At 48.6% G+C, this 21,649-nt stretch overlaps 2 protein-coding genes and 13 non-coding genes across 21 annotated transcripts in view; 14 read left to right on the forward strand and 1 right to left on the reverse strand.

The window, feature by feature from the left end:
- Nucleotides 1-21,649, reverse strand: part of LOC117891784 (RNA-binding protein 8A) — a 187,586-nt gene that overhangs the window by 99,531 nt on the left and 66,406 nt on the right. The window lies entirely within an intron of this gene.
- LOC117891761 (helicase domino) lies at nucleotides 424-21,585 on the forward strand. 7 transcript variants are annotated; one of them, XM_034797380.1, is made up of 16 exons: nucleotides 424-628; nucleotides 1,255-1,906; nucleotides 1,978-2,281; nucleotides 2,498-2,783; nucleotides 5,271-5,375; nucleotides 6,783-7,589; nucleotides 7,829-9,113; nucleotides 9,441-9,627; nucleotides 10,927-11,063; nucleotides 11,128-11,314; nucleotides 11,566-13,737; nucleotides 14,012-14,230; nucleotides 17,083-17,118; nucleotides 17,216-20,323; nucleotides 20,387-20,827; nucleotides 21,225-21,585. In XM_034797380.1, the coding sequence occupies exons 2-16, from the start codon at nucleotides 1,266-1,268 to the stop codon at nucleotides 21,228-21,230; spliced, it is 9,921 nt and encodes a 3,306-aa protein (XP_034653271.1). In that variant the 5' UTR covers nucleotides 424-628; nucleotides 1,255-1,265; the 3' UTR covers nucleotides 21,231-21,585. The 7 variants fall into 7 exon arrangements, with proteins under 7 accessions (XP_034653271.1, XP_034653269.1, XP_034653274.1 ...); XM_034797378.1 differs by having other exon boundaries at nucleotides 17,216-19,648; nucleotides 19,688-20,323; nucleotides 20,387-21,585; XM_034797383.1 differs by having other exon boundaries at nucleotides 17,216-18,337; nucleotides 20,618-21,585.
- On the forward strand, nucleotides 2,317-2,424 carry LOC117892773. The gene has a single exon (XR_004648753.1). It is a non-coding gene; the product is annotated as a small nucleolar RNA Me28S-Am2589 (small nucleolar RNA).
- On the forward strand, nucleotides 5,950-6,079 carry LOC117892783. The gene has a single exon (XR_004648763.1). It is a non-coding gene; the product is annotated as a small nucleolar RNA psi28S-3316 (small nucleolar RNA).
- Nucleotides 6,103-6,239, forward strand: LOC117892787. The gene has a single exon (XR_004648767.1). It is a non-coding gene; the product is annotated as a small nucleolar RNA psi28S-3316 (small nucleolar RNA).
- On the forward strand, nucleotides 6,274-6,406 carry LOC117892785. The gene has a single exon (XR_004648765.1). It is a non-coding gene; the product is annotated as a small nucleolar RNA psi28S-3316 (small nucleolar RNA).
- Nucleotides 7,639-7,747, forward strand: LOC117892772. Its single transcript, XR_004648752.1, has one exon. It is a non-coding gene; the product is annotated as a small nucleolar RNA Me28S-Am2589 (small nucleolar RNA).
- Nucleotides 9,705-9,841, forward strand: LOC117892786. The gene has a single exon (XR_004648766.1). It is a non-coding gene; the product is annotated as a small nucleolar RNA psi28S-3316 (small nucleolar RNA).
- Nucleotides 9,876-10,008, forward strand: LOC117892781. Its single transcript, XR_004648761.1, has one exon. It is a non-coding gene; the product is annotated as a small nucleolar RNA psi28S-3316 (small nucleolar RNA).
- Nucleotides 10,031-10,167, forward strand: LOC117892784. The gene has a single exon (XR_004648764.1). It is a non-coding gene; the product is annotated as a small nucleolar RNA psi28S-3316 (small nucleolar RNA).
- On the forward strand, nucleotides 10,196-10,340 carry LOC117892778. Its single transcript, XR_004648758.1, has one exon. It is a non-coding gene; the product is annotated as a small nucleolar RNA psi18S-841/snoR66 (small nucleolar RNA).
- LOC117892777 lies at nucleotides 10,361-10,505 on the forward strand. Its single transcript, XR_004648757.1, has one exon. It is a non-coding gene; the product is annotated as a small nucleolar RNA psi18S-841/snoR66 (small nucleolar RNA).
- LOC117892780 lies at nucleotides 10,537-10,681 on the forward strand. Its single transcript, XR_004648760.1, has one exon. It is a non-coding gene; the product is annotated as a small nucleolar RNA psi18S-841/snoR66 (small nucleolar RNA).
- LOC117892779 lies at nucleotides 10,713-10,860 on the forward strand. The gene has a single exon (XR_004648759.1). It is a non-coding gene; the product is annotated as a small nucleolar RNA psi18S-841/snoR66 (small nucleolar RNA).
- Nucleotides 11,371-11,480, forward strand: LOC117892770. Its single transcript, XR_004648750.1, has one exon. It is a non-coding gene; the product is annotated as a small nucleolar RNA Me28S-Am2589 (small nucleolar RNA).

Below are 21,649 nucleotides of genomic sequence, written 5' to 3' on the forward strand. Positions count from 1 at the left end.
GAATATTATATAAATGCTACCCTGTGCTGCGATAAGCAGAATCAAAATATATAAGATTTAAAACTACAGGAAAAATTGTGTCCTTTGGTATGTATTTAGAAAATTATTCGGTATATTTATATTTCGGTCTATCATATAACATCATCCAGGGTGTCCATTTAAGGTAATCATATGAACTTCGGGATAATTTAAAGAAATAAAAACTAGCCAATCATGTGGAAAACGAATTCATCAATCGTTTAAAATTCTATTTTTAGTGCTGAGAAACCCAACTAGCTTGTAATATTTATCAGAATATCAAAAACGAAGAAAATTATTTAGGATTCGGTATATTTTACGGTATATTTTCGAGGCCCCGACAGTATATTTTATCGATAATTTCGTGGTCACGCTGTCCAAGTCATCATCAGACTGATGAACGGTCACACTACAAATGTCTCTCAAAAATTGTGCGCACGCTTTTCCGCAGAAAAAATAATTTAATTTTAGTTTTTAGAGCGGAAAATACGGTTTAATTTTGTGATAATCGAGTGCGGCACGATATTTACAACGCGTCCGCATAACTTTTCTGCAAGGATGCATCGCAGAGATGTGGATATTTTGTGATTAAAAATTCTCCCCATCTGAGGTAGGCATAAGAAAAATTGTGAAAAAAATGTCTGACCAATGTATGAAACTGCGCACACCAACACAAAGAACTGACGCCATGTCGTATATATGGTGGTCTCTGTCTGACTGCCGCGTTTTCGCACGTGGCTGTGTGTTTAAGAGAGATAGATGGCTGCTGATTTTAGGAGTTCGAATATCATGAAATTTAAAAGAATTCAATTCTTAGAATAAAATGTGAATGAATTATATGTGCAAGTGGTGGTATTAAATCACGTAATATGGCTTTAGAAAACGCGTGTGTCAGATAAATGAAAGAAAAATCGAGGCTATTTGCAAACACAGAGTTGCATTTTCGGTGCGTTTGTGTGCAGAAAAGGGGAAAAATGAGTGATAAGCTCATTTGAGGATGACTTTTATTTTATTGCTCTGCTTTCCCGAATACTACGCTCCACACTTCAGATTCACATAATGATGTAAATGTAGAGTTTTAGCAATGGAAAATTTTAACAGGCATATTGCCGCTTCCGACGGAGCATGTGCTCTTCTGGCGCGTGGCCGAAACCGGCAAATGAATGTTTCCCGCCAAATTAATGATAATGCAAAGTAAAAGTGAGTGTAATCCATATCGTCTTGGTGTTCTTGCAGATGTCTCAAACATGAATGAAGGTAATTCAGCAGGAGGGGGGCATGAAGGGCTAAGCCCGGCCCCTCCTGCTGTGCCAGACCGCGTAACTTTACACTCTACGGAAAAATCAGTTGCCCACCCAAAATTGAACACAACTACAACTGCGGCTACAACAACAACAACAGTGACTAGCAATAGAACATCAGCAGCAGCCCTACCGGCTTCCCGCTATTCAGCGCAACCGAAAGGAGTCCGCAGCATCAGTAGACAACACCAACAGCAGCAGCTGCCCAGTGCGCAGCTGCCTGTGCCGCTGTCGCCCTTGCCGCCACAACAGCAAACGACAGAGGCAACGGCAGCCACGCCAGTAGCAGCACCACCTTCCAGCACACTCATCTCATCCGCCTACTCCGCCACCACGAGCATCATAGAAGCCTCCGCCTCGCCGCCGCAGGCCAAGCGTCAGCGTTTGGACAACAGTCCGAACTCGAGTCAGGCGAGCAGCATTGTCGGGAGTGCCAGCAGCAATATCGTTGGCTCCCTGCTGCCGGCTTCTGTGGCCTCCAGCAGCGAAGTCGGTGGGGTATCTTCGGAAGCCCTGCAGGACTCGAATGCACTCAAGAAGCGCATTCTGCAGCAGAAATTGCAAATTTTGCGTACTCTTAAGGAAAGGTATAATCGATCAACGCCTTGCAGTACATAGTGGGAATATTCGTATTCACGCTTTAAATTTCACTCCACAGACATCTTGAAAATGTGTCCGAATACTTTTACCTACAAAACGGCGGCAGTATGATGGACTACCCTGCGTGGCGTAAAAAGACACCAACCCCGCAATTCATCAGCTACAGCAATGCAAATCGTATAGATCAGCTGGTACACGAGGAGAAACCGAGCACGTCAGCGGCAGCCGGCGCGGCTCAATCCCAAGGAATACCAACGCAACAAGCAAGAGTGGAGACGACGCTAACGGTGGTTAGCGGAACAAGCAGCACAGGGACGACTGTACAACAGGTGCACGGAAGCAACAATAGCACAGCGAAAACGGTTAGCAAAAATTACTTAGAATGCGTAGATAAGTTAGCCAAGTGATGTCAAAACTCAACTGAGCGCTATTATCGATCTATTTTTGATTGATTTTGGCTGTTAAAAGGATGTTCGCAGTTGCGAGGCATTTGTCTGATGGAATATTGTTATCAAGGGTTCCGCTATGGATTTTCTATTGAACCGAATACTAAAGAGCTCTTATCTCTTGTCCCACAGAATACGCAATCTCAATTGCCAGAAAAGATTGGCAGCAACACAACGATCACTCCCGCAGCGATAGCAGCAACAGCAAGCCAGTCGAGTAACAGAAGCAGCAGTAGTCCCGCCGCAGCTGCAGCCACAGCGGCAAGCAGTATATCTAACACCACAAGCAGCAGTGTAGTCGAGGCAAGCGGTAATGTTCATCCACCGGAGGCGGAGATCAAGATTCCAGCAGTGGGCGCCACACCAGTGGCCATTTCGACAAAACTACCCGCCGCTGTTGTCCAGTTAACGCAGCAAGGTAAATTTGATGAATTCAGTGGATCCAATGGATCCCCCAAATCAAACCTCTCATTGCTATCATTATTTTTGTGTTTTTGTTGTGTTTGTTCGACTGTTCGACCAAAAGAAATTGTATTTTCTGTTACAAGATGTACAGTGGCGGAAAAAATAATAGAAACGACAGGCGATTCACACTTGAATCCAAATATTTCTATTTTGGTGAAAGATGTTTACATCAAAGCAAGTGTACTTTGTTGCAGGATATTAGGGCTTTATATAGGACCCTCTTTACGGCTCCTTTCGTAAGTTTTTTAGGTAGTGTAGCCTGATTTGTATGAAGACCACGCTTTTGTCTTGGAAAAAATAATAGAAACGCAGTCTAATTTGTTTCATAACTTTTTTTAAAACGGTTTAAATTGAAATATATTGGTAACAATTCATAAACTAACGGCCAAAGAAGATATAAAATAACTTTTCCCGTTGATCCGGTTGTGTTTGTTGTTGTTAGAGCTTCAGATTGGCTCGCGGAGGACATTGTGCGGATATTAACAGAACAAATATCCTTACACCAGGATATGAAGGTCACACAACGTCAGATAGTGTTACTATTCTAAAATGGGTTTAATAAAAGCTTTTCCGACGATTAAGGACAAAAAATAACGAAACACACGCGGAAGAATGCACGCAACATCGGCTTGGTTCGACACACCACCTTGTTCAAAAATCAAAAAAAAATTCTTTCTCTCTTTGGAAAATTTGAAAAACGATCTCAATGCATCGGTTAGTGGTCGTACTATATGACATAGGTTGATTTAGGTCGATAAAAAATTACACAAAGCTAAAGTGGATGTATATACTTACGAAAATGAGATTCAGATAGGTACTCAATGCCTCAAGGTGCATTTATTTCGTATGGTCAAAAAAAATGTGCTGTAGGCAAATGAAACTAAAGTCAATTTGCTCAGATTTGTTAGGAAATCTCATATTAGGCACCTTAATACAACTTCCCACGACCAAATGTACCCAGGACGAAATAAATGCACCTTGAGGCATTGAGTACCTATCTGAATCTCATTTTCGTAAGTATATACATCCACTTTAGCTTTGTGTAATTTTTTATCGACCTAAATCAACCTATGTCATATAGTACGACCACTAACCGATGCATTGAGATCGTTTTTCAAATTTTCCAAAGAGAGAAAGAATTTTTTTTTGATTTTTGAACAAGGTGGTGTGTCGAACCAAGCCGATGTTGCGTGCATTCTTCCGCGTGTGTTTCGTTATTTTTTGTCCTTAATCGTCGGAAAAGCTTTTATTAAACCCATTTTAGAATAGTAACACTATCTGACGTTGTGTGACCTTCATATCCTGGTGTAAGGATATTTGTTCTGTTAATATCCGCACAATGTCCTCCGCGAGCCAATCTGAAGCTCTAACAACAACAAACACAACCGGATCAACGGGAAAAGTTATTTTATATCTTCTTTGGCCGTTAGTTTATGAATTGTTACCAATATATTTCAATTTAAACCGTTTTAAAAAAAGTTATGAAACAAATTAGACTGCGTTTCTATTATTTTTTCCAAGACAAAAGCGTGGTCTTCATACAAATCAGGCTACACTACCTAAAAAACTTACGAAAGGAGCCGTAAAGAGGGTCCTATATAAAGCCCTAATATCCTGCAACAAAGTACACTTGCTTTGATGTAAACATCTTTCACCAAAATAGAAATATTTGGATTCAAGTGTGAATCGCCTGTCGTTTCTATTATTTTTTCCGCCACTGTATATTTTTCGTTTTGTTTTGATTCCATTTCGTTATTCTTCTGTTAATGCAAAATTGAAATTGTCAAATCAATGCCAAAAACTTTAGCCAACTGCATACCAACTCGAACTCCTGTAACCGAAAGCGCAACCCAAATCCTAACCGTTACCGAATCGTGCCATCTGCCAACGCACGTCCTGCACTCACTAAAAACCCAAAAATATACAAATAACACACCTTTATATTGTGGCCGCCATCTAAAACTATATGTATCTACTCGCAAAATTCTGTTGCTAATTTTGTTAGTTTATTCACACACAAACACACACAGAGAAACACTAAATTAACAACCCAGTGGGTTAAAAGTTTTATTTAAACGTGTGGAAATGATAAAAAAAAAAAGATTCGAAAACAATGGAAAAATTAATCATTGACAGTATTAAGATTTTAACCACTCATAAATTATTTTCTAAATGACTTTTGACGAGTCTTAAATCATCGTTCGCGGTTTTTACACGTTTACAAACATTTTAAGATAATATTGTTTTTGATCCACTGGGATATGGAACACATTTACTTTGTATTTATGAATTCTGTATTTTTTCTTTTGTTTTGTGTTGTATGATTTGGTTCTCGCTCTCACATAATTGCCAATCCGCCCCCCCACATACTTATGTACATCCTCCTATAACGCACTCACTCTCAACTCACCATAATTGTATCGTTATCGTTATAATATAGGTCACATACCCGGTAGACCTTTAGGAGGTCGTCACGGTATGGTATTCGGTCAAATACCCGCTCCTCCTGCTGCCGTAGGAAATTCTTCTGTACCTTTGGTGCCAGGTGCTTATCGTTCGCAAACTAAACACAAAACAAAACTACAAAAATATCAAAAAACAAAAAATGATAATACTCTCAGCAAATCAAAAAAGATCGTTATCGTTTTGATTGAAATTTTTATATAACTAAACATTTTGTCTGTTAATTCTTGAATATTGATTGAAGCCTTTTATAATTTTCCAAGCAAAGTAGTGCATTCATTGATGTGCCTAAAGTTTAATTTATTTATTCGTTCCATCCTAGAATTGGTGTCCTTTTGTCCTTAGTTAGTTATTGATTGGATTTGGATTGGTATTGATATTGATATTGGTAAACCTGCTTAAAGTTTGATTTACGTTTGAATTGATCAATAACTGAATTGAATAATTGATGAATGTACATTTTGATTGATTCGTTGATTTGTAAGCAAGTTAGCAAACTTAAGCATACTTAGAACATTTGATAACGCGTTGATATTCACATGATCCATTATCCATTGGGGTTGTCCCACCACCAGTTGGGCTTCTTCACCACTCACAGATCACCCACATTTTACCCATCACTAGCTTTAGCCAAGCATCTAGTTATTTAGTTGTCCCGCACCTAAAAGCGTTTTCTTGCCAGCCCATTAAGTGCTCTCGAAAATCGTAGATGTGTGCCATAGTAAGGCTCAGTTGCAAGTGATTCTATTCCCTCAATGACAGAATCACATTAAGCTGTCTACAGATGATACCACCGGGTAGGGGATAGCAGCACCTAAAAGCGTTTTCTTGCCAGCACATTAAATGCTGTTGAAAATCGTAGATGTGTGCCAGAGAGAACTTCCCGCAATAGCAAAGTGATCGGAGATCCATTGATGACTCTTGTCCGTTTACGTTGTGAACATTCATTTTAGAACATAGTCGGAAGTTACGATCCCAATAGCACCTAAAAGCGTTTTCTTGCCAGCCCATTAAATGCTGTTGAAAATCGTAGATGTGTGCCATAGCAAGGCTCAGTTGCAAGTGATTCTGCCCCATCGATGGCAACAGAATCATAATATACTGGCTACAGATAATCTCAATGATGTGTGCGAAAGAAGCCCACTGGCGACTGCCCGATCCTCGACTGTGGTTTTCCTCACCGGTGTGGAAGACCAATCGGAGCATGCAGAGTCGCATCGATGGCCCAGCTAGTGCTGAGCACCATACTAGGAATAATTTTGCATGCAGTTGCCATCTATTATTCTGTTTGTTTAGCAACCGATTCGCAAGCGTTTCTTTCTCATGTTTACTCCATTCATTCCTATTGCTTTCCTGGTAGACCAGATCTTTTGTAATTGATGCACCTCCACCCTCCAGCATGCCACGAGGGGACCTCCTAATGACTTGATCTTGAGTTGCAGCTGAATGGCCATGTGTTAATCAAACCTATTTTGGCTTCTATTCAAAGGTGGTACTCCGCTGGTACCCTGCAGTACCGCAGTCGGTTCGACGACTCTCCGACGCACCCAGAGTCACAATAATGCCGCAAGTGGAAGTGGAAGTGCAGCCGCCGCAACGGCAGCCACATCAACGACGCCGCTGTACACGGGTAATGGTCCGACGAGCAGCGGCAGTGGAGCCATCACGCCCGGCACTCCAAGTGGAAGCCTGCTTAGCCCAGGCCTTGCCCTGGCTGGCGTGGGCACACCGACCAGTGCGGCGCAAGAGTTTTCGTTTAAGGCCAAGCAGGAGGTGTACGTGATGCAGCGTATATCCGAACTACAGCGAGAGGGATTATGGACTGAACGGCGGCTGCCAAAGCTGCAGGAGCCGAGCCGACCGAAGGCGCACTGGGACTACCTTCTCGAGGAGATGACCTGGCTGGCGGCTGATTTCGCCCAGGAGCGCAAATGGAAGAAGAATGCGGCTAAGAAGTGCGCCAAGATGGTTCAAAAGTACTTCCAGGAGAAGGCGAATGCGGCCCAGCGGGCCGAGAAGGCCCAAGAGCTGCACCTGAAGCGAGTGGCCTCCTTTATTGCCCGCGAGGTGAAGCGCTTCTGGACGAATGTGGAAAAGTTGGTGGAGTACAAGCACCAGACGAAGATCGAAGAGAAACGCAAGCAGGCCCTCGATCAGCATCTCAACTTCATTGTCGGCCAGACCGAGAAGTTCTCCCAACAGTTGGTGGAGGGCATGAACAAGAGCATGGCGGCCGACACACCCAGCCTCAGCCTCAATTCCAGCCGCCTTACCTCGCCCAAGCGGGAGTCTGATGGTAAGAATATTACCAATAAAACTTTTCCTTTCAGCAGAATCGGTGGAATCAGCATGTGATGATAAACTACAAACTGAAACGTTGTCGTGGTCTATTTTTGAACGCTTCGATGTTAACCTGGGATGGTCGCATTTGCGAGGCATTTGCCTGATGCTTTTACCTATCGTGTTGGCTGCCTCTTACCGAGTGCTGGGAGATTTAAACAGGTTGCTAATTATCGATTCTCCATTCATTTGCAGTTGAGTTTCGACCAGAGTCTGGCTCTGAGGATGATGAGGAGACTATTGCCAAGGCGGAGGAGGAGGCGGCGGACGTCAATGAGGAGGTGAAGGCTCTCGCCAAGGAATCGGAAATGGATTTCGATGATTTCCTGAACGATTTGCCCCCCGGATATCTGGACAATCGTGATAAGCTCATTAAGGAGGAGGAGCATACCAGCGCTGCGGTGAACACGGAGGCTGTCGGCGAGGAGGGCGAGGACAGTAACGACAGTGAGTTTGAGGCGAAGGAGGCAAGCGAAGACGATGAGAACACCATCAGCAAGCAGGAGGAGGCCGAGCAGGAGATCGATCACCAAAGGGAGATCGATGAGCTGGAGGCCGACAATGACCTGCCGGTTGAGCAGCTGCTGAAGAAGTACAAGTCTGGCAGAATCAGTGATCAGCCGCCCAGTCCCAAGCGACGAAAGCTGGAGCCTCGTGGCGCCTCAGAACTCGATTCGGATGACGACTCGACGGCAGTGGATGATGAGTCTACCGATAACAGCGATGTAGATGCCAGCGAAGAGGATGACGACGAAGATCTATCCACAAATGAAACCGAAACTGAAGTGGATGAGGAAGATCAGGAAGATGGCCTCAAGAGTCTGTTGACAGATGAGACCGCCGAAGCGGGTGGAGCAGGAGCGTTAACAGCTGGCAATGCCAGTGCAGCTGATGCTACTGCTGGGGCTAATAAAGACGACATGCTCAATGATGCCGCCGCTCTCGCCGAGAGTCTCCAGCCCAAGGGCAACACCCTGTCATCCACCAATGTGGTCACTCCTGTGCCCTTCCTGCTCAAGCATACGCTGCGCGAGTATCAGCACATCGGACTGGATTGGCTGGTCACGATGAACGAGCGCAAGCTGAATGGCATCCTGGCCGATGAGATGGGGCTGGGGAAGACCATTCAAACGATTGCCCTACTGGCTCACCTTGCCTGCGCCAGGGGCAACTGGGGACCGCATCTGATTGTGGTGCCATCGTCTGTGATGCTCAATTGGGAGATGGAGTTCAAGAAGTGGTGTCCCGGCTTCAAGATACTCACCTACTACGGTTCCCAGAAGGAGCGCAAGCTGAAGCGCGTCGGGTGGACCAAGCCCAACGCCTTTCACGTCTGCATTACCTCCTACAAGCTGGTCGTCCAGGATCAGCAGAGTTTTCGCCGCAAAAAGTGGAAATATCTTATCCTCGACGAGGCCCAAAACATCAAGAACTTCAAGTCGCAGCGGTGGCAGCTGCTGCTCAACTTTTCCACAGAGAGGTAAACCCTAAACTACACCAACACCAAACAAAGCCTCTTGTAGAGTTAGTCCCATCAGTTCTTCGTTTTTGTTTTGTTATATTTGCCTGCCCAAAACGCACCAAAAATCAGTAACCATGCGACTGCTAACTAGTATGGGGACTACGCTTGGGTGCTAAAATTAATATCGTTATAATGCCGCATACTAAAACAGAGCATGCTAATCCCGCCCTAGAATGCTTGTGGCCTTGTTCTGAGACAGCCCAACCACCAACACCACCTACTCCCACACTTTTATCGAGTGCACTCGAAATAATCATTTAATATTTTATGTCTCTTCTCCCATAGACGCCTGTTGTTGACGGGAACCCCGCTGCAGAATGACCTAATGGAGCTGTGGTCTCTGATGCATTTCCTCATGCCCTATGTGTTCTCCTCTCACCGCGAGTTCAAGGAGTGGTTCTCCAATCCGATGACCGGCATGATCGAGGGAAACATGGAATACAACGAGACTCTGATAACGCGTCTGCACAAGGTATGAATATTTTATCACAAGATCAAGGGTTCAGATACAGGGTTTAGGGTCACAGCTTGTCACGCGGGAACGATAGCCGCACCTAAAAGCGTTTTCTTGCCAGCCCATTAAATGCTGTTGAAAATCGTTGATGTGTGCCAGAGAGAACTTCTCGCAATAGCAAAGTGATCGGAGATCCATTGATGACTCTTGTCCGTTTACGTTGTGAACATTCATTTTAGAACATAGTCGGAAGTTTCGATCCCAATAGCACCTAAAAGCGTTTTCTTGCCAGCCCATTAAATGCTGTTGAAAATCGTAGATGTGTGCCATAGCAAGGCTCAGTTGCAAGTGATTCTGCCCCATCGATGGCAGCAGAATCACATTAAGCTGGCTACAAATGATACCACCCGTGTATAGCAGCAGCACCTAAAAGCGTTTTCTTGCCAGCCCATTAAATGCTGTTGAAAATCGTAGATGTGTGCCAGAGAGAACTTCTCTCAATAGCAAAGTGATCGGAGATCCATTGACAACTCTTGTCCGTTTACATTGTGAACAGTATAAAACCAACACCTTTCGGATATTTTTAGGCAAATGCACTCTGTGTCACATTGAATTACAGCCACATGTGATGACAATTTGTTAGTTTGCTAGATAAAGTGGGAAAGGTGCGTCTTATCCATGTGGTGGATCTATAACTAAGATTATCACATTGAAAACGCATCGCACATTCGAGTATTCTTAATCAAATTCAGGCAAATGCACTCTGTGTCACATTGAATTACAGCCACATGTGATGACAATTTGTTAGTTTGCTAGATAAAGTGGGAAAGGTGCGTCTTATCCATGTGGTGATTCTACAACCAAGATTATCACATTGAAAACGCATCGCACATTCGCGTATTAAATTCTAATTCTTATTCCAATTCAGGCAAACGCACTCTGTGTTACATTGAATACAATCCACATGTGATGACAATTTGTTAGTTTGCTAGATAAAGTGGGAAAGGTGCGTCTTATCCATGTGGTGGATCTACAACCAAGATTATCACATTGAAAACGCATCGCACATTCGAGTATTAAATTCTAATTCTTATTCCAATTAAGGCAAACGCACTCTGTGTTACATTGAATACAATCCACATGTGATGACAATTTGTTAGTTTGCTAAATCAAAGTGGGAGAGGAGCGTCTTATCCATGTGATCAAACTCCAAACCATTGGAGATCACATTGAAAACGCTCCTTACACTATTTCACCTCTATTATCATTTATATGGTTCGAAGCTTAATGTAGCATCTTCTTCGTATCTTCTTGCAGGTGATTCGTCCGTTCCTGCTGCGACGCCTCAAGAAGGAGGTGGAGAAGCAAATGCCAAAGAAGTACGAGCATGTGGTCATGTGCCGTCTGTCGAATCGCCAGCGCTATCTGTACGAGGATTTCATGAGTCGCTCCAAGTAAGTGCAATCAATTGCGACCATCTAATTCGATTTGTAATTTGTATTCCTTTTGCTATTACAGAACGAGGGAAACCCTGCAGACGGGCAATCTACTGAGCGTAATCAATGTGCTGATGCAGCTGCGGAAGGTGTGCAATCATCCGAACATGTTTGAAGTGCGTCCCATCATATCGCCGTTTCAAATGGAGGGCATCACATTTCACACGCCGCGTCTCGTCTGCGACATTATGGAGTATGATCCGTTCACGGTGAGTCCACAGGTTGCAGGCTACCCCAAACCTTTACGTCTTTTAGCCACCTTTGATTGAAAATGATGATAAACTGTCACTGAAAGTTGGGCTCAATCTATTTTGGAGCGGGTCGTAAACTTGTCCCAGGATGTTCGCATTTGCGAGGCATTTGTCTGATTCAATCCAGTAGCTTTTCCCCCCAGCAGTTGCAGTTGTCCAAATACGAATATCCTAACCGAATGGAATTCTTCTCTACCCTCTACCTCTAGCAAATCAATCTGGAAACTGTGAATCTCTTGCTGTTGCATCTGGAGGAAACATTGACCGCATACGTGTCGCACAAGTGCCGCCTGCTCGCACCGCCACGCAAGCTGATCGAGGAGATCGACAGCGCCCCACAGCCGCCACCGCGCTGCCCCAATGGCAAGTACCGGTTCCACATACGAGTGCGAAGTGCGGAGCTGGCCCAACGGCTCAAATTTAATGCGGTGCGAGTGGGCGCCAGTCCGTCCATGCGGCTGGAGGGCTCCAAAATTGTGCCAATGAGTAGCCTCTTGCCCAGTGGACGGTTCTTGAAGCGTGTCAGTGGCTCCATTAACCCCATTAATATGTCCCTCAAGCCGGTTGTGATCAACAGCTGTTTAGTGACAACGACTACGCCGCCGACGACAACGACGACGCCGATGGGATTGACATCCTCTCCAGGGGCATCGCTAAACGTCTTGGCCAACTCGAAGATGCTAAGCGCACGCTCCCATATGAATGCCCCCACGCCAGCCAAGGTGGCAAAGACGATGCAGGATGGAAAACCCTTTTTCTACCTCACGCCAGCCACAAGTGCCGGAGGAGCTGGTGCCCGCTTGACTCTCACCAGCAAGACATCGTCGTCGCCATCGTCTGTCGCACCGACCGTTGTAACGTCCGCCAGCAGCATAACGGGGTCATCGGCCACGGGTACAGTATTAACATCTCAGCAGCTAACCAAGGAGCCCATTTTAAGGGATCTGGCCACGCATGTGAAAAGCACGGCGGAGAAGAAGGCCATAGCCAATGGGAGCACAGAGTATGAGGAGCAGGATGAGGAGGAAGCAGAAGATCCCTACAAAGTGCAGGAACTCATACAGATGCGCAAGGAGCAGCGTCTGGCCTCGCTCAAGCGCATGGCCACGATCAATCGTCGGCGCACCGACGCCACTCCCATCTACGGCGCAGACTGCCGCGTGGCCATCCAGCGATGCATGCAGTCGACACGCACCCTGCGACGTTCCACCTGGCAGACTCGGGGCTTTTCCAACTGCTGCACGGCGATGGTCCATCGCGACGGCTGGTCCCTTAATCACCTGCTCAAGACCTTTGAGCAGAGGTGTGCGGAATTAGCTCCGATCTTTAGCAACTTTGTGATTTATGTTCCTTCGGTGTGTGCGCCGTTAATCCGTCGATACGTCCAGAATCTATCCTCCACGCACTGGCAGTGCGAGCGGCAGATCGAGAACAGGGTGGGGCAGGCCCTGCTGCCAAAGCTGGCCCTTCTGCATCCAATTATCTCGGCGATGACCACACAGTTTCCGGATCCGCGGCTCATTCAGTATGACTGCGGCAAGCTGCAGACCCTGGATCGTCTGCTAAGGCAGCTGAAGGTCGACGGCCATCGTGTGCTGATATTCACCCAGATGACCAAGATGCTGGACGTGCTGGAGGCCTTCCTCAACCACCATGGTCACATCTACCTGCGACTAGATGGCTCGACGCGCGTCGAGCAGCGTCAGATCCTCATGGAGCGCTTTAACGGGGACAAGCGGATATTCTGTTTCATTCTATCCACACGATCGGGCGGCGTTGGCATCAATCTGACTGGCGCCGATACTGTCATCTTCTACGACTCGGACTGGAATCCCACCATGGATGCCCAGGCACAGGATCGTTGCCATCGCATTGGGCAAACACGCGACGTGCACATATATCGCCTTGTGTCCGAGAAGACCATTGAGGTGAACATACTGAAGAAGGCCAATCAGAAGCGAATGCTTAGCGACATGGCCATCGAGGGGGGCAACTTCACCACGACCTTCTTCAAGAGCTCCACCATCAAAGATCTCTTCACAATGGACCAGACCGAGCAGGACGAGACCACCACGCCTCCCCAGGAAGTCATCAAGTCCGAGGAGAAGATTGTCACGACAACGACGGCGACGACGACCGCGACCGCCGTTGTGGAAACGGAGAAACAGTCGCTGCGAGCATTTGAGCATGCTCTTGCCGCCGCCGAGGATGAGCAGGATGTGCTGGCCACCAAGACGGCCAAGGCCGAGGTGGCCGCAGATCTGGCCGAGTTCGATGAGAATATTCCCATTGCGGATGATGCCAACGCTGAGGCAGTCGCCGGCTCCTCTCAGGTTGAGATGAGCAAGGCCGATCTGGACATGCAGAATCTTGTCAAGCAGGTGAGTTGTGATTATTGATTGACAGGTTGATGGATGAGAGGTATGGCAGCGCTTGCAATTTATATTGAATACCGTATCAAGATGCGCTTTCGATGCAGCGAGCATTGCCGAGAGAAACTTCCCTTCGGGGAGTAGACGTTCAGACATAGTCGAAGCGACTACCCACGCTCGATTATATCACTCAACGTCTAACATTGCAATGTCCTTAAATGTTGATGGATCCAGATCTGTGTCGTGTACTAATAATTATTACATTTCCCTCCCACACCTGTAGCTGTCGCCGGTGGAACGCTATGCCATGCGCTTCGTGGAGGCTACTGGAGCTGCCTGGACGGCGGAACAACTGCGTGCCGCGGAGGCCGAGCTGGAGGCACAGAAGCGGGAATGGGAGGCCAATCGACTGGCTGTTATGCAGAAGGAGGAGGAGCTGCTAAAGCCGGAAGCCGAGCCGGAGGAGCTGCTCACCTACAGTCGCAAGGATTCGAGTAATCAGGTTAATGTTAATTCCAAACAAGATTCCCATTCATCCAAGAAGCGAGCCCTAGCCACTAGGTCTCAGCGCAACAGGCAGGGTCAGCAGAAGCAGCTGAGCAGGAGTATTAGTAGCAACAGTGGCAGGGGACAAAAGAGATCAGTGCCGCCAGCGACCAGTACTCCGGCGCAGACTTCATGCCGGCGTCGTGTCAGCCTCAATGTGAGTGCTCCAGTAGTGTCGGCGTCGGGGTCAGGAATAGGGAAAGGGACAGGGACAGGTAACAGCAAGAGGCTGACGACTGGGGGCAAGAGCGGCTCGACTGTCGGACGGTGCACGCGACTCCGTTCTCTGGGTGTCCATGTCACCAACATCCATACGCCGCCCACTAGAAAGACAACACGCACAGCCCTGGCCGCAGGTCTGGTTGCAGCTGCGGAGGAGGACTCTCCTGCGATCGCCGGAGAGCGTCCCAAGCGGCTTTCGGCCAACATAGCCATGAGCAAGATGATGAAAACGCCCAACCTCAAGTGTAGTCAAGGGAGCAGTAGTTCGAGCACCACCACGCCCCCCAAGCGAGTGCGTGGAGACAGCAGCTCTGTGTCTGTGTCGACCGCTTCTCGGCGAAGGCTGTTGGCGAGAAGAGCGACAATAGCTGTTCCTCTGGCTATAGAAAGCGACGATGAAGATGAGGATGGGGACGAGGAGGACAATACTTCTGAAAATGAAGAGGATCAAGTTAGTGTGGTAGATGAAGACGATGATAATGAGGAGGAGGATGAGGATGAGGCGAGTGTAGAAGATGAAGACGATAAGGCATCGGTCTTGGAGGAGACCACGCAAACTGAATCCCTAAGCGACAAAGGGAACGGGGCTAATGAGGATGATGATGAAGATGAAGAGGTGGAGGAGGAGGAGGAGGAAATGCACGTTGAGATTCTCTCCGATGACTCGAATGCGGATGGAAAGTCGAGCAGCTATGCCACAGCCGGAGGCGAGGGTGAATCAAATGCCAGCTTGGATGGCTGGAGTGCCCATGATCAAGTGCAAGACACTACCATGACCAGCTCCACATACTACAACGTGAGCGAGGAGTCGGACACTGATGACCAACCCAATGATCCCTTGGTCGAGGCCAAAGAGCGAAAAATCCTTCAGCAGCAGCAGCAGCAACAGCAACAGTCGGATAAGAGCGATGAGAGCGAAGCTGTTGGACACACGCCCCGCACTCGATCTCGCGGCTCTGTGAAGATCAATCTGTGGTCCCTGGACATGAGTCCCGTGGCGAGCACCCTTAACCGCAGTGGCTCAAACAAAAGCGCCAAGAAGATCGAGCCGACGCCCCGTGAGACGCACAGTGAGCCCAGGCGCAGGGAAGCGGTGAAGCGAATAGGCAACACGGTTGACAGCAACACCAAGCCCGTCAACAACAAGCCTTTAACACAGCACAAAAACACGGTTGGAACGCTGCATCCGTGGATAACCAAGGTGCCCAAAGTGATGATACGATCCACGCCGCTCCCTGCTTCTGCAGCCCAATCAGCCGCCTCAGGAGCAGCCTCCTCTTCAAGTGGCACAACGAATCGGTGATAACAACGAATGTTTGTCAGTATTACCTGTAGTATTACATGCCAGACCAGCTAGCTATGGGCTGTGTGTTGTGTGCGTTTTAGTTGGTGAATCTTCCTCAAAGAGAGAGAGGAGAGGAGGAGCGAGCGAGCGTGTCGTCTGTCCATCATGCATCCTCGAGCTGTTTAAAGAACGAGTATTTATAGACTGTAACAAGTTTCCTTCTATCATGCATACACACTATAGATATGGGCTAAGATTAGTTAGTGGCAGATAATTCTAGGATAACAAATTCACTTGGATCGTTAGGATAGCCAGGGGGGGTGGGGATCGGGAGACACTCCATAGGAATGAATAGAGCCAGTAGATTGTACATAGATATACCATATATATTATAGATGTAAAAATAATGAGCCACTCTCAAGTCTCCACGCGTTAAAATCATAAAAGATTTCATACTTATCAGCATCATCATGAGAACTCTGTTTGTGGGGAAGGGGGGGGAGAGAGGGCCAACAGATGTAGGACAACCCCAAAAACTGTTTTAGTTCGTAAGACGCGAGGTATACCTGTAATCTAGTGTTTACGAATTTTGCATTTGATAATTTATTTTGTACTCTTAACTTAACGAAAGCAAAACGAAATCTTAACAAACTTAAGACTAGAATTGACTAACAAAATAAACCAGAACTCAAATCGTGCGTTCCATTGTAAAAATAAAGATGGATTAACTATATAGATCTATCTAAAAAAAACAAACAAACAAACAAAAAACAAGAAAACGAAACGGAAACTAATTCAAAACTCAAAGACGTTGTGGTTTTTATTTACGGACACATTTCGTGCGGTAGCCCCAACATTCCATTTAGAAGAGACAATTGCACAAAGTTGGAAAAGAATAAGCGCGTAAATCTCCATTCAAAGATTGTTAAATATTATTTTCTCCAAAGAAATGTAGAATTCTGTTTTGGTGTCGCAATATCCGCAAATCTCATTACCTCTCTCTCTGTCTGAGATCTGTTCTTTCCACGTCCGCGTCCCTTTAAGAAGTTCTTGCCATAGAGAAAGAGAAATTAAAACCGAATCAAATTACAACTACGAAAGATAGAAAGAAGAAACTGTTCGGAATGAAAGCTACAACGCCTATCAATTAGCAAATTTTCAATTCAATTCAAATCAAATCAAATGAAAATAGTTTCTAAGCCAACACCAAAACAGAGTTTCTATATCATGAAAATAATGTGGAACGTGTATTCTTTTCTTTAACTTTCTTGCTTCTGCCTCTGCTTGTGCCCCGGGTCCAGGTCTGGATATCACGCAACACCATGGAACAGATGCCGGTAAGTGGATCAAGTCTCCGACAGCTCGGAGTTAGCATTGCCTTGTCTGATTATAAATCATATTAATCTGATGATATCTTCTTCCGGGAATGTGCAGATGTGGTGCCCGCCCACGCCACCGCAGGACAATGATAACGATATCTACATCGACCACTCGCTGTCGTTTATGTACGACCTAGTGCCCATCGCGGAGCTGGACCTGCCGCCCGTCTACGTGCGCAAGGAGAACAAACGGTCGCGCTCCGAGGCCGGCTACGACGGCAATCGGCGACCCAACAAAATGCGACGGGAGGACAACTGTGCGCCGCCCAAGTCGCTTTTCGATCGTCCCACGCCGCAGCTGTCGCGGCTGCGTCGTGAACTGAAGAACCAGCGCTTCCGCGGCAGCTTTAAGCCCAACTCCCCCGTGCTGGGCATGAAACCACAGGTGCCCGTCAAGCCACTGACCGAGCCGGAGGCCATGAGCGAGTGGTGCATCTTCGAGGACATTGCCATACTGCACGTGCTGGTCAATCTGCAGGGCCTGCCCTGCAGCCTTGTCCAGCTGGCGCCTGGCCAGACGCCCAACTGGGACCTCGTCTCGGAGATGGTCAATTTCTGCTCGAAGACGTACCGCTCGGCCAGGCAGTGCCGCTACCGCTACGAGACCCACATTCAGCCGCGTGAGGAGGGCAAGGTGGTGGAGAGTCCCAAGAAGCAGAAAAAGCTCAAGCCCACCCTGCGCACCGAGTACCTCAAGAGCCCGCTGCGCTATCTGCGCACCACCCAGCTCTATGCCAGCGACAACAACGCCTCCTTCTACAAGGTCATGCGTTCCAGATTCGACAGCATCAAGACGGCCTACCTGAAGAAGGCACCACCCCCGAAGCGGCAGTTCAGTGCCCCCAGCCTGATGAATCCCAAGCACATGGAGGTACTGCAGGAGTTTGGCATACAGAACTACGACCAGCCCGTGCCTCCGCAGAATATTGCGGCGATGAAGGCCAATAAGATCCGCGAGAAGCAACGTGGTGGTCAGCAGTTGCCGCCGCCACAGTCTCAACAGCAGCAGCAGCAACAACATCAGCAACAACAGCAGCAGCAACAACAGCAGCAACAACATCAACCGCAGCAACAGCAGCAGGCGCCGCAAATCCCACAGCAGCCCCAGCAGCAACAACAACAGCAGCAGCAACAGCAGCTGGCCATAGCTCCACCCGTTCCCCAAACACTGCCCGTACAACAGCAGCAGCAGCAACAACAGACTGTGGAACTGGTGCAGCAACAGCAGCAGCCCATCAACGCAAACACAACGGTGTCGGTTCCCTCCGCCGGGCAGCTGCAGCAGTTGCAAATCCAGCACCTAACCAGCGCCAACGTTTCGCCCGGCCAACAGACAGCCATTCTGCTGCACCAGCCTCAGCAGCAGCTGCGCACCCACCCGGCACAAGGACCGCAGTCCACCACGCAGCAGCTGGTGAAGACAATTGTGGGAAGCTCTTCCAACCTGACGGCTGGACAGCTGCAGCAGCTGGCCCAACAGTCGGCCGCTGCCAACCCGGGCCAATCCAGCGTCAGTGTGGTGCTGACAACGCCCGTGCAAAGCTTGCCGTCCGTTGTTCAGACGCAGTCTGGGTCCGCAGCTCAGATCGTGTCCATATCGTCCCAGACAACGCTCCCGGTAAACAGTGCCCCCCAACTGGGAAGCATTGTGCAGACCCAGAGCCTGCCCCAGGTCGTCTCCGTCAGCACACTGCCCACTGTGGGCTCCGTGCTGACTACCACTGCCAATCAGCAGCAGCAACAGCAGCAGCAGACCACGTCTGTGACCACCCTGAACACCGCCATGCTGCGAGGTCAGCGCATTGTGTCCGCCTCCACGGGAAACACGCTGCAGCAGCGCACAAATGCAGCCGGACAGTCGATTGTGTCCATGCCCAATCTCGGCCAGGGCGTCAGTCCCGCCCAGTTCCAGACGCAGCTTCGTCTGGCCGCAGTGCCCACATCCCCAGCCACACAGACGCAGCTGGTGACTGCCAAGGGCATTCCGGTGACTGCCCTTCAGCAGGGCGGCAAAACAACGGTCATTCCGGGCACCCAGCAGCCAGGAGGTGCGCACATCCAGCTGTATCGCCAGCGCAGCCTGAAGGTGTTGCAAACGCAGCCGGCTCCCGGTGGCGGGGCAGCTGGCGGCGGAGTAGCCACCGCCAATCTGGTGCAGACTGCGGGCACCATAATCCAGGCCAGCGGCATGCCCACCCATGTGACCAGCCAGAAGGTTGCCGTCTCAGGAATGCCGGGAGCTGGCACCGTGCAGGCGGGCAACGTCGTTAGCAGTGTTCAAATGCACGGCCAGGCCCGGACGCAGTTCATCAAGCAAATGGCCAGCAAGCAGGGACTGCAGCGTCAGGTGATATCAGCGGACGGCAGCACCACTTCGGCGGGGGCCGGAGATATGCTTCTGGTCAAGCGACACAACATTTTGGCCGCCCAGAAGGCCCAGCAAGCTACGGGCGCCCTTTTCACCACCACAACAGCCGCTCAGCAACAGCAACAGCAGCAGGGACAGCTGCCAGTGGCCGGTCAGGGTCAGGGACAGCCTCAGCAGGTCACCCAGCAGCAGATTGCATCGCTGGTGAAGGCCTCCACGGCGGCGGCCGCCAGCGGGAGTAGCGTGAGCGCGGGAGGAGTCACCGTCTCGGCCACGGGACCGACCGTGCAGGCAGGCAGCGTGAATATCCCCCTGCCGCAGCTGAAGCCCGGAAGCCAGATCAAGGTTACCATGCCCAACCAGATGCGGCATCTGCAGATGCAGCAACAGCTGACGATGCCGCGCAAGATCAGCCGAATGACGCAGCTAGTCAGCGCCAGCGGCCAGCCAACGGCCACCAACATTGTGTCCGGTCCACAGCCACAACAGCAGCAACAGCAGCAGTCGGGGGGCGTGACCGTGTCCGGTGGAGGAACGCTGCCAACGGTTGCCGGCCAACAGCAGCAACAGAAGGTGACTACCACCGGTGGAGGCAGTGTCCAGGCACAGCTGCTGCACATTCAGAACACCAAGACGCTGCCCAGCTCGGTGACGGTGCAGCAGATCCAACAGGTGATGCGCAGCGGGCAGCAGGGGACGCTGGCCACCACTAATCTGGTGCTGGGCAAGACAAGTGTCGGACGGGTAATTCCCGTGTCGGTGGCCTCGCAGGCTAATCAGCGCCAGACCATCCAGGTAGGTTACCTCTCCAAGAATTCCTCTAGAGGAATCAATCAACACTCCTCTCCGCTCTTGCAGGTGGTATCGGCCGCCTCTGCCCAGGCCCTTGCTGCCGGCAATTTGCGCACTCACGTGGGTAGTCCGGGCATTGCCAGCACCCTGAAAGTGGCGGCTGGGGGCCAGACCACGCAGCAAACTCTGATTGCTGCCCTTCAGCACAATCAGCGGCAAAATGCTAGTCCCGTCCGACTCCAGACCACTGCCGGTGGAAATCTTCTGGCAGTTGTCCAGCAGCAGCAGCAACAACAGCAGCAACAACAACAGCAGCAGCAGCAGCAACAACAACAACAACAACAACAACAACAACAACAACAACAGCAGCACACCAGCATCGCTGGGCCCACATCAGGGCCAGCTGAGGTGATGACCATAACGCAGACCACCACGACCTTGCCAACGGTGAGCGGTATGCAGCAGCAGCAGCAGCAGGGCGGCGTGTCACAACCCACAACGCAACAGGTACGCAAGCTGGTGCAGAAAAAGATCATGATCCGCAGCGAGAAAGAATAACATTTAGCGCATTGTCGATCGCAAAGAGCCGCCAGGCCTCGCAATCGGCGGAGCATCTCGAGCATCACCTCCACCGTCGCTTCCACAAACACCTCCAACTCGAACTCGAACTCAACCTCAAACTCGAACTCCAATTCCCACTACACAACCGCAACCACAACAAGCACAAGCACCACCAACTCAGTCAACTGCCAATCAATTTGAATCTTTCGAACCAAACCAAGTTTCGACCAAATTCCAAACACTCATACCACGTCGATCTTCATGCATTCAATCAATCAATCAATCAGCCAAATAGTTCAGTCATTGCTAAATTGATCTCAATTTCTGTCGATTGGTTTTGCAGCCATGAGCGATGGCGATGGCCGGTCGCTCGACATCTGTTGTGGATAATGGGGAGAAAATCGTGCTGATGACGATGACGATCGCTTCAATCAGCTCGGGGCGTGGCCACCGTTTTAATTTTACCAATCATAGTGTACCGTAGCCCTATTTTAATACGCAACTACTCTTAACGACCTATAGTAATTACTGGCAAACTGCCTGCTTTAAATATAACTTGTAAAATATTAGCCCTCTAAGTTATCCCCTCACCTCTCCGCCGAATGTACATTTGCAAATCCATCAGATACTACATACTACAAACCCATAAACATATATTTAAGTTTAGACACTAATTACTTATGCTTTAGGATAAAGAACAAATTAAATAAAAAACAATACAAATAAATATAAAAAAAATGGTAGTATTAGTTTTCGACTATCGATTCG

Source organism: Drosophila subobscura, chromosome E (assembly GCF_008121235.1).
Source record: "Drosophila subobscura isolate 14011-0131.10 chromosome E, UCBerk_Dsub_1.0, whole genome shotgun sequence".
Classification (NCBI taxonomy): Eukaryota; Metazoa; Arthropoda; class Insecta; order Diptera; family Drosophilidae; genus Drosophila; species Drosophila subobscura.

Excerpts from the sequence above, each read along its gene's own strand:
- LOC117891761 (XM_034797377.1), top strand. The coding sequence starts at position 1,266 with ATGAATGAAGGTAATTCAGCAGGAGGGGGGCATGAAGGGCTAAGCCCG. Across the intron at positions 2,784-5,270 it reads TGTCCAGTTAACGCAGCAAG|GTCACATACCCGGTAGACCT; the intron begins GTAAATTTGATG and ends GTTATAATATAG. Across the intron at positions 11,064-11,127 it reads GATTTCATGAGTCGCTCCAA|AACGAGGGAAACCCTGCAGA; the intron begins GTAAGTGCAATC and ends TTGCTATTACAG.